The following is an 18,495-nucleotide window of genomic DNA, read 5'->3' as shown; positions in this document are numbered from 1 at the left end:
AGAGAGGGTCCCTCCCCCAGAACTCCCTGCTGCCTGCTAGCGGGGGAAGAGAGAGACCCTTTCCCTGGAGCTGGAGACCCTTTCCCTGGAGAGACCCTCTCCCATGGAAGGAGAGATCCATGCAGCTGGCAGGGAGAGGGCTGGGGGGAGTCCTCCAGCCCCAGCCCCAGGGCAGACTGCCTGCACCCCAAACTCCTCATCCCTTGCCTCATCCTGCAGTCCTCACCCCCCCGCATCCCAAACACTGGCTCTCAGATTGAAGTTATTTTTGCCAAAGTGCCCGCCACTTCAAAAATAATGAAGAGCACTGACCTGTGTCATTATCTAAATCATTGATGAAGACATTGAAAAGAACAGGACCCAGAACTGATCCGTCAGGGACCCCACTGGTTAGGCCCTTCCAGCATGACTGTGAATGACTGATAACTACTCTCTGGGAACGGTTTTCCAACCAGTTACGCACCCACCTTATAGTAGCTCCATCTATGCTCCATTGCTTTCCTTTGTTAACAAGAAGGTCTTGCAAGACAGTAGCCAAAGCCTTACTAAAGTCAAGATATACCACGTCTACCACTTCCCCGCATCCACAATACTTGTACTCCCATTAAAGAAAGCTGTTAGGCTATACAAGTAATCATTTTAAATCAGCTTCCAAAGGCCATATAGGGATTTGATGAGTTAAAAGAAACAAACAAACAAATTTGTACTAAAAAGGGACTAAAATGTTATATCAACTTATACAGATTAAAATATTATAAATTATCAATTTATGGAAATGTGTGGACACACTTGTTAATATTAAGAAAAAATGCCATTGTGTATTAGGGCTGGGATTTACAGAGCTGCCTATTGGATTTGGACAGCCAGATCCCATTAATTTTACGACATCTGCTGCTCGTGGGCAGCTTTGAAAATCTCCACTTGAGGCTTTCTGAAAATGAATGAGAAAAAATACAGACCCATAGAGAGAGAAATAATTATATATTGCAGAACAGGGAGGGATAGCTAGCTAGCTAGCTAGCTAGATAGATAGGGTGTGTGGGCATAGATCACATCTATTGGAAAACCCTTTGAGATCCTCAGTGGACAGCAGACACAGCGGTGCTAATTTTTATAGTTAATTTGCATCTACTCTTTTTGCAGGACTAAGTACAGAGGTGAACAGTGTCACCCAAAGACAAGGACAGCTGAGCGGGGTACAAAGTGACTCTGTCACACTGGACTGTACTTTCTCGACTGAAGATGCAGGTTATGACACATACTGGTACAAACAGGACAGCAGCGGCCAGACGAAGTACCTCTTCAGAAGCTCTGCCGGAAGCGAGCACAACGGGGCTGGGAGCCGGTTCTCACTGGACTTCAGGAATCCCGAAAAATACGTGGTCTGAGAATTGCAGAGTTAGAACTGACCGATTCGGCTATGGTTTTCTGTGCCATAGCTGAGAGGGCCTTAAGTTACCACTGAAGGTGGGTTAATAGAGGGGCCTTTACAAAATCCAATGATCAGTTTTCTCTTGACTCGGAGACAAAACTGGCGCAGGTAGAAATCAGCTTAAAGAGACACAACAAGCCACAAGCAGGGTTTGAATCAAACGGTGCAGGGTGTGACGGAAACCGCACGGGCACTAACTGTGTGGAAATGTTACCCTTTTCCAGGAACCGTCCCCCCACCTCCCCCAAAATACCCAGAACCTCATGAGCCAGATGTCAGTACCTGTCACACCACAATTCCCATGAATAGCTCCGTCTGCTTTTGGGGCCAGACCCCAGCAGGTAGGAATCAGACCTTGCTCCAGTAGCGTAAACGGGCCAAAGTCTCAGCTGGTGTAAATGAAGGTTGCGCCATTGGATTCAATGGGCCAGACCCCAACTGGCACAAATCAGCTGTCTTTCCATTGGCGTCAATGGCCCAGATCCCCAGGTCGTGAGTCAACGGGGTTAAATTTGCTTCACGCTGGAGAAAGAACCCTGAGTACAATTTTTCTCTGGGCTGTGAGCAGGGAGGGCCCTGTCCAGATCTGTGGCAATGGGATCCATGTGCTGTCCCGTGTGTGTGTGTGTGTTTTAGCCTTAGAAAAAAGTAAAAAGCCGCTCGACCTTGTGATTCTTGCTGAGCTCTTGTCTCCGAAGATGAGACAGAGCTAAGTTGCTCCTACCGAGCTGCTAAAGAGATCTGGAGGTTAGAAAAGTACCACGTGACAGGAACCAGCCAAAGCCACAGCGGGTGGGGTAAACGCTACCGGAGGGTATTAGCTGTTTCATGGTGAGGGAAACAGGCTTCAAGGGGGGTCTATAGGAGAGGACTAAATGGTCTTGCCACAGATTTAGTTTCTCTGGTTTGAGTCTGTGAGAGAAACTTCACCATAAGAGAGTACTCTATCCAGGTTCCTCTATCGCACCCATCATTGTGGTGGCTGGAGCCCCTGAAGATCTGGGAACAATACATTTAACCATGAGCGCTCCAGAAATCCTGCTTTGGATAGCAACAGCGTTCCTCTCTTGGAGTAAGTGTCCGCTAAAAGGGGAAACGAACGTTAGACCTTCTGTAACCTATTGGGTTTGAGCAGGGGGTGGAATTAGAAGCCAGGATTCCTAGGTTCTGTTCATAGCCCAGGGAGGAGAGCAGGGGTCTAGCGCAGAGGTGGGCAAACTACGGCCCGCGGGACCATGCTGCCGGGCCCTTGAGCTCCCGGCTGGGAGGCTAGCCCCCGGCCCCTCCCCCGAGGTCCTAAAAGGCCTCCGTTCTTCTCACACGAGAGTGCCTGTCGATGTGCAATAGTTTTACATGCTTAATTAGGGTGAACTTTTTCTCTTTCCTTCCCTGCAGGTTTCAGCCAGGGACAAGGCAGTGTCACCCAAACACAAGGGCAGCTGGAAAAGTTGGGGGGGGTCAGACTGTCACCCTGGAGTGTACTTTCTCCACTGCAAACCAGTATTACTACTTATTTTGGTACAGACAGCAACGATCAGGGAGAATGGATTTCCTCTTCCGAATAGATCAGAGTAACGATGAAAAGAATGGAGCCGGGAGAAGATTTTCTGCAAAATTCAGGAAAGCCTCAAAATTCTTCAGTTTAACCATTAAAGAGCTAGAGCCGACGGACACGGCGATGTATTTCTGTGCTCTCGTGGAAGACACTGTGAGGCGTTTAATAGGGAGACCTGTTCAAAAACCCACCCCCTTGGCTTTCTTATCATGAGAAACACAACTGTAGAGTAGTATCCCCAGGCCACAGACAGATGGTTAAACCAGGTGATGGGGCTGGTATAAACCACACGACCTGACACCTATGAAGACTTATGGGCCTCATTCACCATTTTAATACCTCAGATAATGTCAGTTTACCCACAGTGGGTCTGCTCCCAGCTGCGGTGAATCACTGTGGGTCAAATGGAGTCAACTGGGCCAGGTCCACCACAGGTATCAATCAGCTGTAGTTCCATTCCCCAGCATGGGGCCAGTGGGATAGATACACAAAGGCACAACACACAGAAGCACGCAGACACACACACACGTGCAAACACAAACATAGAGACAGAAAGACACCCACACCCACAAAACCAGCACACACAACACAGAGCTTTTAAGTCTTCCACTATGTCTTTAATTCAGTTCTCACCAAATAGCAACAAGAAGGACAATAAAAACGAAAATGAATAAGAAAAAAAGACAGAAAGTCAGAAACCGATCTTCCAGGAAGTTCAGTGGGAGGAATTTGTCCCAGGAGTTCTCACTAGCGCTTCAGTTGCACGTTTCCTGTGTCTGTTACGCATTTCCCGAAGCCCTCCCTCTTCTGCTCGGCTGGTCTCGCATTAACCTCTCCGAGTCCTTGTTCCGAGAAGTTGCCTTTAAGATTCTTCACAGAGACCTCTCAGCTTGTCCGGCTGCCGCTGTCTGAGGCACCATGGAGACACCTTTCATTCTCAGCCTTTGCGTCTTTAACCAAGTAGGTAACCGGGTGCTGTTTTTTGGAAGAAGTTTCATGGAATCAGGATCCCAACTCCCGTTCTACCCAGAACCCGAACCCTGATCCTAACCCTGACCCAGATCCGAACGCCCCGGCTATCCTTAACCTTAATTTTTACGCTAACCTTAATTTGTTTGAAATTAGGTGGATAAACCCCTCGGGCTTTTTTAAATGTCACAGCCTAGACCTGCCAATGCACCTGGCTGTCCTTGAATGTGAGTGTTTTGTTGCAGATGCGGTGCTGGGTGACTCGGTCCGGTCCAATGAACCCTTGGTGTCCAGGTCAGAAGGAGACACCCTGACCCTCAGCTGTTCTTAGGATACTAGCTACACTGCTGGTGTCTGTCTCTACTGGTACCGTCAGTATCGGAACCGAGCCCCGCAGTACTTCCTCCTGAGAGGAGCAAAAGGGAAGAGTAGCTGCGATACCGCAGGTTTCCCCCAGGAGAGGTTTTCTTCCCAGGTTGATGACAGCTCCACAGTTCTGAGCAGCGCAGCCCTGGAGCTGGCAGACACGGCGGTGTATCTCTGCGCCCTGAGTCTGGCACAGTGACAGAGCCACCCAGCAGAGCTGTACAAACCCTGCCCCCTCCGCCCAGCCCTGCTACAGGGGAAGGTACAGACATTAAAAGGGGCAGCAGCGGCTTGAAACAGGCGGAGTCCTGGCACTGCTTAACGATACAACTCCCCTTGACAGTTACCGGTTTATTTAAAGAGCTAATTTAAACATCACCCTTGGCTATGGGCATGATCTTTAATTAGGAAACTATTAATGCCGCTTTTCTTAGCTTACGAGACTACCTGTATCGGTGTAGTGTGGAGGAAAACTCATTTGCAGTAAAATAAGTGTTAAAGTTGAGTACAAATGTAGGCGAAGTGAACTATTGTTGAAAATACAAATTGAGATTAAATGCGAATGAAAAAAATCCCTTTTCACATGGATAATATACTGGTAAATTGCTCATTTATGGTGAAATGGGGGTAAAATACGCGAGTTAAAATACGGGGGAAATAGTTAGAAATACCCGGTTTTGAGTAGTGGGGTAAAGCTGCAGGTAGCAACTCTCCCAGAGTCACATCAATACTCCTGTTGTCGAGACATTTGCATTTTGGGTTGATTTGTTCGGAAACTATTTAATTGCAAGACACTTTCCCCAAGAATATGTGCTGAGAGCCGAGCAGGCTAACGTGACAAAGCATCGCCATCAGCGGCTGGGAAATATAAGCTCAGGTTGTCATTGGAAACCCTTCCACGCTCTATAGATTTTCCCTTTAACTCGGGCTGTCGGCAAAGGCAGCAGAGGAAAGACGAAAATAATTTAAAACAATTCTTTCAAGAGTTCTGGCCGGGCGTTTCAAAGGAGGTCAACAGAGTTGGGCACTTCATCCCGTTACATTTTTCTTGTGATAACCCCGGACATTATTGCTGGTAATAATGTTCATGCCCCGTCCCAATGATACCCTGGTGCTTCAAGAAATATGAACAATCCCTATATGAGTTAGAAGAAGCCCCTCTCTTTTATGCAGCTGGGGAAACTGAGGCATATAGGATTTCCCATCGTCACACACAGAGTCTGTGGCACAGCAGGTCTCTGAGTCCCAGAGCAGACCCTTGTCCACAAACTCATCCCTCTCCCCTTAACAACACTAAAACATCAGCTGCAGGCTGACCTGAACCCGCTGCGTTTCCTGGAGCTCCTCCCTCTTCCTCTCCGCTGGTTTCTAATGAATTTCCCAGAGTTGTAGCTGCCCTTAGAGACGTGAAATTTATACACCTCTAAGGCAGTAGCAGTATCTGAACATTTGAAATTTGATCGCTAGAGAAGATACTATGGAGGCGTGTTGTATTCTCAGCATTTGGATATTCAATCTCCTAGGTAACTGGGCTGGGATTTCAAATAAGCCTAAGGGAACTAGACACTCCATTCCCATTGCAGCATAAACCTAACCCGAAAATTCACCCTTACTCTTTACTGTAACCAAAACTCGAATGATACAACCTGACCCTCACCATAACCCTAAACCCTTATTCACATCCTCTCCTTAATCCTAACGTTAAACCCCCAACCCTTCTCCTGCTCATGGCGTTAATGCCTATGGAGTTAGGCGCCTAAATCTCTTAGACTTCTTTGAAATTCCCTGAAACTGCAATGCAGGTGGAATCATTTCCACGGCTCAACTGCAGGTTGAATGTTGCCCTTGAATGTGTTTGTCTTGTTGCAGGTGATGCGCTGGGAGACTCGGCTCAAGCCAAGGAATCCGAAGTGTCTGGATCAGCTGGCGAATCTGTGACATTCAGCGGTTCTTACACTTCCAGCGATACCTATGTCTATCTCTATTGGTACCGACAGTATCCGAACCAAGCCCCGCAGTCCATTCTCTATAGAGGTCCGAAGTCCCACAGTGGCCACAGCCAAACCGCTGAACATCACAGCCCTGGAGCCGGCGGACAGAGCCCTGTATTACTGCGCCCTGCACTGGGCACAGTGACACAGCCGCAAAGGGGAGCCGTACAAAAACCCTCCCTTCCCAGCGGCAGGTGATGTTAGGCACATCATAGGCATTTCTTTTCAGGAATGCGCAGGATTAAAACCATGCCTTCCAGGGATATGGTGAAAAGGGCTGTGAACGCAGCTGCACGTACTCTGTAGAGTATGAAAACTTGTTGTCATTTGGAATCCCTGTACTTTCTCTTCCTTTAATGTCAAGCGAGGGGGGACAACAATGGCTGTAGAAGAACAGGCCAACAAAGGGAAATCATTTCTAGAATGTTGTCCGAAACATTCAGAGGAGACTAAGAGAGAGTGAGATGTCTAGCTCTCCTTGCTCCTTGGAAAAATCTCAGATTTCATTCAACTGAAAAAAAAAATCGATGTCGTTATATGACCCCTCCCCAGTAACTACTGAGCACAGCAAAATATTTATCCTCATAATCCCCCTGGGAGGTGAAAAATATTACAATCTCCATTTTACATGTGGGGAAACCGAGGCACAGAACCGTTAACTGGCTTGTTCCAGGGCAAACAGGGAGTCGGTGGCAGAGGTGGGAACCGAAGCCAGGTGTGCCCAGTCCCATACCAGAAACTGACTCACATCCATCTTCCCTGAACCACCCTCCGATTTCAACTGCAGACTAACCTAAACACGGCTTGTTTCCTGTGTCTGTTACTAGCCCGGAAACTTCTTCCTCTTCCACTGGGCATGTTTCTGATTAACCGTCCCCAGTCGAAGCTGCCTTTAGGTGACATAGAATCATAGAATAACAGGGTTGGATGAGACCTCAGGAGGTCATCTAGTTCAACCCCCTGCTCAAAGCAGAACCAATCCCCAATTTTTGCCCCAGATCCCAAATGGCCCCCTCAAGGATTGAACTCACAACCCTGGTTATGAAGGTTAGATTCATTCTGTCGCAAGAGCAATATCTGGGAGGTAGAAATTCGGTGGCTGTACAGAAGGAGACACCATGGAGACGTGGGTTATTCTCGGGTTTTGGATAGTGAATCTCCTAGGTAACTGGTCTCGAATTTTCAGAGGATTCTATGGGAATTGGGCTTGTCTACACTTACATTTTATAGCGCTCCAGCTCACCCCCCTGAGCGCAGCAAGTCTGAGGCGTTAAAGCGCTCTTGTGGGCAGGCTCCGAAGGCTGCTCCCAGGGCTCTGAGCTAATCCCCTGGTGGAGGTGGATTACCAGGAGTGCCGCGGGAGCGCTGTGAAGTTTCCAGTGTAGCCATAACACTTCTTTGCCTAGTTTAGGAGAGGACCTGAATCGGTGTACAGTGTGTGTGTGTGTGCGGGACGAATAATTTGTAGTAAAATAAGGGTTAAAATGTTGGGTAAAAATAGAGACAAAAATAGAACTACTGTTTGAAATACAAATGAAGACAAAATGTGAATTGAAAATTTCATTGACAAACGGACAATAGACTGTTAAAATACTCTGTACTTTAGGAGTATACTCTCCGTTTGGTGAAATGGGGGAAATAGTTAGAAATACCCATTTGTGAGTGATGTGGGTCCAGCTGCAGCTAGTTACCAACTGGCCAGGGGTCACATCAACACTCCTGTTGTAGAGACATTTGCATTTTTAGGAAGATTTGTTTGGAAACTCTTTAATTGCAAGACACTTTCCGCAAGAACATCTGTGGAGACTGGCGAACTCTGAAATCATGTGGAATGTGGTAAAACCGTGAGAAAGCAGCGCCCTCTGCTGGTTGAAAAGATAAACACAGCTTGTCATTGGAAACCCTTCGACGCTCGGCATCTTCGGTTTCACTCGGGCTGTCGGCAAAGGCCGCAGAGGAAAGAGGAAAATGATTTAAAACCATTCTTTCAGGAGTTCTGGCTGGGCATTTCAAATGACGTTAACGGAGCTGGGTGCCTCATCCCATTACATTTGTTGTGATAATCCCAGACATTATTGCCGGTAAACATATTCATGCCCCGTCCCACTGATTCCTGGGTGCGTCAAGAAATCTGAACAGTCCCTATATGAGTTAGAAAAAAACTCTCCCTTTTTTACAGCTAGGGAAACTGAGCTAGAGAGGATTACACATCCTCACACACAGACAGTCTGTGGCAGAGCTGGTCTCTGAATCCCAGAGCAGACCCTTGTCCACAAGCCCATCCCTCTCCCCTTAACAACACTAATATGTCAGCTGCATGCTGACCTGAACCCACTCTGTTTCCTGGATCTGCGGTGAGTTCTCCCAAACTCCCACTTCTTCTTCTTTGTCGGTTTCTAATCAATAATTTTCCACAGCTGTAGCTGCGCGCACAGACATGACATTTATATTCCTCTGAGGCAGCGGTAGTAGCTGGGAGTTTGAAACCTGGTCGGTATAGATAGAAGATACTATGGAAATGTGTTTTATTCTCAGCATTTGGATATTTAATCTTCTAGGGAACTGGGCTGGGATTTCAAAGAGGCCTAGAGAAACTAGAAAAGGAGGACTTGTGGCACCTTAGGGACTAACCAATTTATTTGAGCATAAGCTTTCGTGGGCTACAGCTCACTTCATCTGATGCATGCAGTGGAAAATACAGTGGGGAGATTTTATATACACACTGTAACGAGAGTGATCAGGTAAGGTGAGCTATTACCAGCGGGGGCGGGGGGAGGGAAACCAAAACAACCTTTTGTAGTGATAATCAAGGTGGGCCATTTCCAGCAGTTGACAAGAAAGTGTGAGGAACGGGGGCGGGGGAGATAAACACGGGGAAATAGGTTTACTTTGTGCAATGACCCATCCACTCCCAGTCTTTATTCCAGTTTGGACACCTTTAGATTAGGCTTGAATAAAGACAGGGAGTGTATGGGTCATTGCACAAAGTAAAACTATTTCCCCATGTTTATTTCCCCCCCTACTGTTCCTCACAGGTTCTTGTCAACTGCTGGAAATGGCCCACCTTGATTATCACCACAAAAGCGTCTCCCCCCGCCCGCCTTGCTGGTAATAGCTCACCTTTCCTGATCACTCTTGTTACAATCTGTATGGTAAAACCCATTGTTTCATGTTGTCTGTGTATAAAATATCTCCCCATTGTATTTTCCACTGCATGCATCCGATGAAGTGAGCTGTAGCTCACGAAAGCTTATGCTCAAATAAATTGGTTAGTCTCTAAGGTGCCACAAGTCCTCCTTTTCTTTTTGCGGATACAGACTAACACATCTGCTACTCTGAAACGGAAGGAAACTAGACACTCAATTCCCATTGAACCATAAATCTAACCCTCTACTTAACTCTTGCCCTGAACTGTAACTCTCCCGCAAGACTGTAACCAAAATACGAATGCTACAACTTGACAGTTCACTCTCACCATAACCCTAAACCCTACCCCTGCCCTAGGGGGTGTAGAAGCACAGTCCGCCAGCCCAGTCTCTTCCCTAAAGAGCCGACAGCCTAAGGGTGACTACCCGTCTCTGCCACTGACCTGCAATATGAGCTTGGGCAAGTCCGTTCTACTCTCTGTGCATGTTTCCCTCCCATCCCCTGGTCTGCCTTTCCCTGCTGCCCAGGTCATCTCTTAGGGGCAGGGAGCCTTGTGGCGTTCTGTTTTTAAAGCACCTAACACGCTGCCTAGGTGGGGCCCTAGTCTCTTGCTGAAATAATCACAGTGCGGCACCAGCCTGTTTTGGAGATGGGACACCAGGGCAAACGGATCGGCCCAGCCATTCCCGGGATACACCTGAGGGTAGAACCAGGCCAGTGCCCCATGTGCCGTACCCTCTGCTGCCCCCTAGTGGCTATTCCGCTCCACCCACCTTCAGCGGCATCCATCCGCTTTTCATTGACATCCTGTTTTCACTCGCTTCCCCTCACCTTTTTTTTTTTTTAAATTCCCGATACAATTTTCGGTGCCTGATAGGGAGACAGGCTGGCGCTTCGCCTTGTTACCCTCTTCGGCCAGTGGCTTTTAACCATTTTTTTGCTTCCTTGACGTTGGTGTGTGCGCGCTACATAAATATTGCCTAACCCAGGAGAGCACAACAGAGAGGGAAATCCATGAACTATAGGGACAGAGCCTTACCTGTCAGAAACGGGACCAGCTCCCCCGGATTTAAATGCAGCTCCAGTGGTTTACAGCAGCTACGGATCTGCCCATAGTCTCCAGTGGAACTATGGCCAGTTTGCTCCGTCTGGGGAACCGGCCCAATGACTCTGATGGAACCCAGTGAATCTGCACCAGTGGAGGATCTGGCCCAGGGCACTCAGAAGAAAACCCTTTCCCTCCCCCACCCACTTGAACAGGGTAAATGTACCGATTTCCTTCCAGCCTGAAGGCCACCCCTGCTGGCTGAGCGGTGTCACAGCTTCACCTCATCCAGCCACTTCATTCTGCAGCTGGGTCCCTGACAATGAGCCTGGCCGCTTTGCTGCTGGTGCTGGCTCCAGGTATTCAAGGCTCTGCTCTGAGCACGGCGCCACGGGTTGGGATTTCCAGGCTTTTCTGAAAGAAAGGCACTCCGATATCCCGGGGATGGGAGCCCGTGAGTAGACAGACGGACAGTGCAGAGGGAAGGATGGGCAGAGCAGAGGGAAGGGTGAATGGATGGACAGACAGACAGCACAGAGGAAAGGATGGACAGATGGTGCAGAGTGATAGAGAGACAAATGGAAAGACAGCAAAGAGGGAAGGGTGGATGGATGGACAGGCAGACAGCGCAAAAGGAAGGTGGATGGATGGATGGACAGACGGTACAGAGGGAAGGGTGTATTTCCGTTTGCTTGTTTTCTCCCTCGTCTACACAGAGTTGCATGTATTTTTCTGTCATTGCTGAGCAAGAAAACCTGGACTAAAACCAACCTCCTCCCCCCAGGTGCGTTGGGCCAATACACGGTGACCCAGGACCGGTCCCAGGCCCCTGCCCATGAAGGAGAACCCATCCAGCTCAACTGCTCCTACACGGGCACCGAGCGCAGCGTGCACTGGTACCGCCAGCCCCAGGGGGGCCAGCCGCGGGTCGTGGCCTCCCTGTCCTCTAGCGGCAGAGACACCCGAGAGAATTTCACCATGAGCCTGGACACCAAAACCAAAAGCAGCTTCTTGTACCTGAACAGCAGCTGCCTGGAAGACGCCGCGGTGTATCTGTGCGCGCTGGAGCACCGTGCGAGATGAACACAGGCAGCCCGTCACAAAACCCTGGATGGGGCAGGCCACAAGGACCGAAGAGAGCAGACAAGTGGAAGTTAGAATAGAACAGAGGATATGAGCATAGAAGAGAGGAAAGGAAAGTAGAACAGAGTAGGTGAGAGGCAATAAGAATAGAATGGAACAGAGCAGAATACACTGGAATGGACCGGAACAGAAGCTATGTGAATAGAACAAAGGGGAGAGAAGAGAGGAGGGATCAGTAATTTAAGGAAGAAACTTGAAGAAACACCTGAAAAATTATAGACATTTTCACCTTTTCGCCTTCCCCAGTTGCATGGATCGGGTGGTTTTATATCACAAATAGCTTCCTTGCCCCACAACACTAGCAGATGGGGAAGCATTCTCTGGGGAGACAATCTGGTAACTCAGTAATTCCAATGTGATTTTCCCTGTTGTTCAGGTCAGACACTTTCAGACTGGAAACACGCACACAGACATTCTCACATAGAGTCACACACAGGACACACTCACACAAGCAGTCTCTCTCTCTCTCTCTCTCTCTCTCTCTCTCTCTCTCTCACATACACACACACACACACTCTTGCACAGACATACACACTCACATAAGAATTCTCACATACAACCACACAAACACACTCCCTCACCTAGACTCACACACACAAATAGACAGATTCAAACACATAGCCAGAAACCTACACACTGAAATCACACATACACAGGAACACTCTCTGACATATATCCCTCTTCATACACGCTCCAAAATATAGATATCTAAGTGCATGCGCGCACACACACACACACACACACAGAGAGAGAGACTTAATCTCAGAGGCAAATAGATCCATGCACACTCCAAGGTGATAATATCCTCGATTGGACCAACTTCTGTTAGGGAAACAAGTTTTCCAGCTACACAGAGCTCTTTCTCTGCTGGGAAGCCTGTCTCTCTCACCAGCAGACGTTGGTCCAATAAAAGATATGACCTCACCCACCTTGTCCCTCCAATAGCGTGGGCCCCACACAGATACAACAACACGGCACACTCCTAGATAAACAGACAGGCCCCCAGAATGCAGCCCACACCCAGAGAATGTCCTGTGTCCGACTCAGATCTCTAGGCAAAGGGACCCAGTCCTGCCTTTCATTGCAAGGTCTGACAGACACCACAGCACCCATGAAATTCCTTCTGCTCATTGCACTGCTGCGAGGTATTACACCCTTTAGTTCTCTGTGTTTTGTTATTCTCTCTCTCACACACACACTAACACACCTTCCCTCTCACACTCATGCAGGATTTAAGAGCTTGGCGTCACTTGGTATTTTATAACTGCATTTAAGCCAATCCCGTCTCTTTGTGGTCAGCTCTACTGAGCACAACAGACTCACCTGCAGTTTGTAAAACTCCGTCTGTCTCCTGGTGGCTCATCTCTAGCCCTCCACTGCAAGGGGACTTCCAGCCAAATACCCGCCCCTCCCTGGGCCTGACCTCCTTTGGCCTCCCTCGCCCCGTTTTCCCCACAGGGGCCCGCGGCCCATACGCCGTCACTCAGGACAAATCCGCTGTCTCCAGCGAGGGACAGTCCGCACAGCTCAGCTGCAGTTACCGGCGCGGAGAGCGGAGCATCCCTTGCTGCCAGCAGGTCCCGGGCGGCTCCCTGCAGTTCGTGATATTAAGGATCACAGGTGGCTGGGGACAGGGAGATTCCTTCACCCGGTCCTTGGAAACCACCAACCGGTGCAGCTCGCTCAGCTTCCCCAGCAGCCAGCCTGGGCCCTCAGCTGTGTACTCGTGTGCTTTGTACGAGTGTGCTTTGCGGACAAAATCCACAGCAGCCTGTCAGGGAGGTGGGTATGTGCGTGCATAGACTTGTAGAGCCCTCGGGCCTGTGTGGGGAATGATTTTACTCTCAGCCCTCACATACCACGGAGATGAGTGTCAGCATAGACAGCCATTGCAGCAAGAGGGAGCGATGGACAAAGCAGCGGGCAGGGTGGCTAAATGGACGCCTAGACCGACTTGCAGCAGGAAATCTAGCTAGCTATTTAGGTACTGGATCAGGAAAGTGAGGGAGCTCGATAATGAAGACTGCAGAGAATGAGAAGAGACATTTTTCCTTCCTCCATATTCTAATAACGAAACACTCAGATATAAGCTCGTTTTCAAGCAATCGCTGTCATTCCCGACACAGCAGGAAACATCCCTTCCTTGTGTACTAGTAGCCTGCGACACTTATACTGGCAGATTATTCCTCTAGACCCCTGAAATCTACTTAAGAACATAAGAATGGCCAGACTGGGTGAGACCAAAGGTCCATTCTGCCCAGTATCCTGTCTCCTGACAGTGGCCAAGGCCAGGAACCCCAGAGGGAGCGAACAGAACAGGGAATCATCCAGTGACCCATCCCCTGTCGCCCACGTCATGACCATACTTTCACGAGGGTTACATTTCAGGGGAGGGAGAAGGCTCATCTTCAGCAATTTGTGGCATCAATAGAATAAGCAATGTGGCCGTGTCTGTCCGTAATCCTGGGCGCCATTCACAGCCCTGTAAAGCGGCGTAGCCCCAGCAAGGATGCGAAGTTGAAAGTGGCCCTCGCTCTTCCCCACAACTCACGTGTGCCGAGAAGCCAGGCTCCGCCCACTCGCAACACCCACTTGCTCAGAGCAGTTCTGCGAAGTGACTCCCTGGGACTCATTTCCTCGCTGTCTTAGGCTACCCCGTAGCTTCTGCGGGTACCAAAGAGGCTCCTACTTCAGGAGGAGGAGCTGGAAAATTTGCCCCAGGAGGAAAAGTAAATCTACCTGTGAGGGGGCGGAACCTTCCGTACTGAACGGGGAACACCCGGCTATAAAGCTTCTTTGCTGAGGGACAATGGAGAGACCCTGGCTGTTCCCACGGCTGCTGCTACTGCTGGTGAACATTCCCTGTAAGTCTGGGGGCAGGAAACGCTACAGAAGGTGCTGAACGTGATGGTGGATTTAAGAGCACAAGGACTAATTCCCAGGCTCTCCCCTTCGGTTTGCAAGCCAGGCACCGTTCTCTGTAGTGGAGTGGATTAGGATACAGGAATCCTGGGTTCAATTTCCAGCTCTGGCCTGCTGGAGTTCCTTCCCTTTTCTGTGCCTCAGTTTCCCCTCCCAACCTTTGCTTGGCTATTTAATCTGTAAACTCTTTGGGGCAAGGGCTGTCTCTTATTATTGTGCCTTTGGGAATCTCGCAGGCAGCAATAATCTAGGGCTAATCCCCTAACCCCAACCCCTAACCCTAGATGAGAGCAATCTAGGAATACAGCAATCTAGGAAAAGAGCAGTTGTGGGCCAGATGCAAAGCCCCTGGAAATGAAGAGAAACTCCACCGGGCTTTGCATCCGGCCAGTGTGTGAACTGGGCAGAGGTGCCCTGTCATCTATGGGGTGTGTCTTTTGCCTTCTGCCCGCAGGGGGGAGCTGCCAGGCCGAGGTGCACCAGAACCTGTCTGCGGTCACTCGGGAAGGGCAGAACGGCAGCATCACTTGCCACTACACGACGAGCAATTTCAGGAGTTTGCAGTGGTTCAGGCAGCTTCCCGGAGGCCAGCCTGTCTCCCTGCTGATTCTGGTGTCCGATGGGAAACAAACCAAGGAGCCCAACCTCACCGCGGAGCTCGACAAGGGGAAGCAGCTGAGCTCCCTGCACATCAGAGAATCACAGCTGGGAGATGCAGCCACCTACTTCTGCGCCGTGGAGACACAGTGACACAGGAGCACTGGCAGCCTGTGCAAAAACTCCCCAGCTGGAGGGTAACTGTCAGGCTGGCTGGCGGTACAACACCACCACCTACTTCTTACACAGTGCATCTCTGAGCGTGCTTCACCTTCCTTAACAAGGTCAGCCCCTCACCACCCTGGTGAGGCAGGGCTGTGCAAGGATCCCCATCGCACAGGTCGGGAGCTGAGACAGAGAGGCTGAGGAGGGAATGTACTTGGGGAATACCTCCTAGGGAAACACCCCCAAGGGAGTGGCTCTCAACCTTTCCACACTAGTGTTCCCCTTTCAGGAGTCGGATTTGTCTGGCAACCCCCCAAGTTTCACCTCACTTAAAAACTACTTGTTTACAAAATCAGACCTAAAAATACAGACGTGCCCCAGCCACACTGTTACTGAACAATTGTTGACTTTCTCCTGTGTACCATATAATTATAAAATAAATCAACTGAAATATAACGACTCTACTTACATTTCAGTGCATAGTATATAGAACAGTATAAACGAGTCATTGTCTTTATGAAATGTTAGTTTGTACTGACTTCGCCAGCGCTTTTTCTGTATCCTGTTGTAAAACTAGGCAAATCTCTAGATGAGTTGATGCACCCCCTGGAAGATCTCTGTGTACCCCCCGGGGTACATGTACCCCTGGTTGAGAACCACTGATCTAAGGAGCCTGGAGGTTTGGAGGGAGGAAGGAAATTAAAAGTTAAAATATCAAAACAAATGAACAGGGAGAAAAGAAAGGGAAAAGAAAAAAGAGATGGGTGGGTTTATAGATACATGGACAGGGAGAGGGACAGACAGCCAGGCATAAGACACAGAAATGGAGATACACAAGATACACCAGGGGCACAAAATAGCCCCCTTCCTTGGGGGAGCATCAGACACTGAGGATGAAACCGAGGCTGATCTCCGGTTGCCACAGGCTGCGCCCTGCAGCACGAGGCTGAGACAGCGGCAGAGTGTTTGTGCGGAGCTGGCACTGCCCGTTCCCATGGAGCCCAGCTCTGGGGATCCCCCCTTTGCCCAGGGGGAGGCAAGTCAGAGCGTTAAACCCGGGGGAAAGGGAACTATTTAACACAGACACAAAACATACCAACAGTGACAACCACAGGGGGATTCACTTCAATGTGTGTGTCTCTGGCCAGGAGGGGGCAGCATTCCTAACGAAGAGGAAGGAGACTGAGGTTAATCAAGTTGCACCCGTCTCTTGTCTCTTTGCCCGGCAGAGAGCAGCTTTCCCCCTAAGACACCAGAGGCAAAGGGTTACTCCAGGACATGGTTCTGTTTTTTTAGACTAGGGGCTTGTCCCTCATTGGCTGGGCTCATTAATGTGTCTGATCCCTCCAGCAAAGAGGGCTGCGGACAGATTTCGCATCGCTGTCCTGGAAGCAGGGAAAAAGCACCATCCCCTGGCCTCAGTGCCCTGAGGGGTAACCCGGAGCAGCAATGGAAAGGCAGCTGACATCCTTGTCAGTGATACTGTCCATTCAGTTCTACTGTAAGTCTAGGGGGAGTTTGTCTGTCTAGACTGTGAGCTCATCAGGGTGGGGGCTTTTCCACACTGTGTCTGTGCAGTGCCCTGTATAACAGGGATCTCAGTTCCTGGGGGTCTCTGCAGCAGCCGGCACAATGCCCCACCTCCCAGCTCAGTTCAGTTCTGTTGTATGTTTGTGGAGGTTTTGTCTGTTGAGCTCTGGGGGACAGGAATTGTCTTGTATTCTGTATCTCTACAGCACCTAGCACAAGGGGCTCTGATCTCGGCTGGGTCTCCAGGTGCTATAATAATAATTCATCGAGTTTAATGCCGGTAAGGATCTAGCCTGTCCTCCTGGGCAATGAACAGGCCACGGAGTTGCACTGAGTTACTCCAGTACTGAGATAATAATAATGTGGGGATGAGGAAGGTCTGGTGCTTTAGCCACTGGACTGGACTCAGGGGATGTGAACTCATTTCCCGGCTCCGCCACAGACTTTGTGACCTTAGGCAAGTGCCTTAGGCTTGGGTTTTGGAAGGAGGCCAACAGAGTCAGGTACCTGAATCCCTTTGAAACTGCAATATGCCTTGAGTGCCTGGCTCCTTTGGAAACCCCCTCCCTGGTCTCTCGGTGCCTCAGTTCCCCAGAGCAGTTCTAGTCCCTGATGACCCAAAAGGCCTCTCTATTCTCCAGGAGATGCTGGGCTGAATATCACAAGAAAGGAGCAGGCACTCAGCTGCTGCTTATCAGGGGAGGTGTGCTGATTTTGATGGAGCCACACAGGTTTACACCATTGTCCAGAATATTAAGAGATTCTGATTTATTCTGGCTGAAGAAGAAACGGTTATAAGGAGCAATCGCTGGGGAAGATGAGGGGCTGATGAGAACCGAACAAGCTCATCTGTTGCTTCTCCATTTGCCTTTGTCTACAGGGGTGAGCTGCCAAATTAAAATGGATCAGAGTCCTCCATCTCTGAACAGATCTGAAGGGGAGATCTCCACTCTGACCTGCAGCTACTCAGGAACAGTGTCCTATGTACAGTGGTACAGACAGTTGCCTGGGGAAAGTCATGCCTTGCTGCTGAGCCTGTATGAGGATGGGAACGTTACCCAGGGGCCAGATTTCATAGCCGAGCTCTTGAAAAGGGAGAGACGGAGCCATGTACACATTGACGGTTCTCAGCTCGCTGAATCAGCCGGCTATTTCTGTGCTGTGGAGACAGTGAAACAAAGTGGCCACCGTCCTGTACAAAAACTTTAACTGCCGGGGGCAGTGTTGCACCTTGAAAGAAGTCTAGAGGAAGGTAATTGCATAGGTCTCTGCAGTGAGTCTGTATTTTGTCTGGGAGGGACGGGCCTTCTTGCTTATAGGGTGAGAAAGGACATGTCTTGCCTCTCAAGCAGGAGAAATGCAAGTAGATTTAAAAAGCTCCAGGAGAGGATGGAGAAGCCTGCAGGTGATAAATACATGAGGAACCAGGAACCCTTCTAGGTCATGGGTCACATAAATGAGGGGCCGCGCAAGGAAGAGGTGTTCTGCGACCTTACTATTGATCCTGGTCATTCGTCTTTACTGTAAGTCCTGCGGCTGTTTAAACCCCTTGATAATAACGGGAGCCAAGATTCTCAGAAGTGATGAGTGATTCTGGGTGCCTTGGTTTCATAGATTTTAAGGCAGAAGGGAA

The 18,495-nt window shown here is 49.4% G+C and overlaps 1 long non-coding RNA gene and 2 gene segments (V, D, J or C); all 3 read left to right on the top strand.

The window, feature by feature from the left end:
• Positions 1-1,812: 1,812 nt before the first annotated feature.
• LOC122462792 lies at positions 1,813-7,858 on the top strand. Of its 2 annotated transcripts, none has more exons than XR_006285588.1 (3): positions 1,813-2,504; positions 2,828-5,397; positions 6,192-6,318. It is a non-coding gene; the product is annotated as an uncharacterized LOC122462792 (long non-coding RNA). The 2 variants fall into 2 exon arrangements; XR_006285587.1 differs by having other exon boundaries at positions 1,816-2,504; positions 2,828-3,947; positions 4,202-7,858.
• A 2,969-nt stretch (positions 7,859-10,827) lies between these two features.
• Positions 10,828-11,588, top strand: LOC119567898. The segment is given in 2 exon segments: positions 10,828-10,864; positions 11,290-11,588. Coding segments are annotated over 2 exon segments (336 nt in total).
• Positions 11,589-14,244: 2,656 nt separating this feature from the next.
• Positions 14,245-15,545, top strand: LOC119567895. The segment is given in 2 exon segments: positions 14,245-14,512; positions 15,025-15,545. Coding segments are annotated over 2 exon segments (351 nt in total).
• The last annotated feature ends 2,950 nt before the right edge of the window (positions 15,546-18,495 follow it).

This window comes from Chelonia mydas, chromosome 13 (genome assembly GCF_015237465.2).
Source record: "Chelonia mydas isolate rCheMyd1 chromosome 13, rCheMyd1.pri.v2, whole genome shotgun sequence".
In the NCBI taxonomy this organism is placed as follows: Eukaryota; Metazoa; Chordata; order Testudines; family Cheloniidae; genus Chelonia; species Chelonia mydas.
This window is presented reverse-complemented; position numbering and strand designations above follow the sequence as displayed.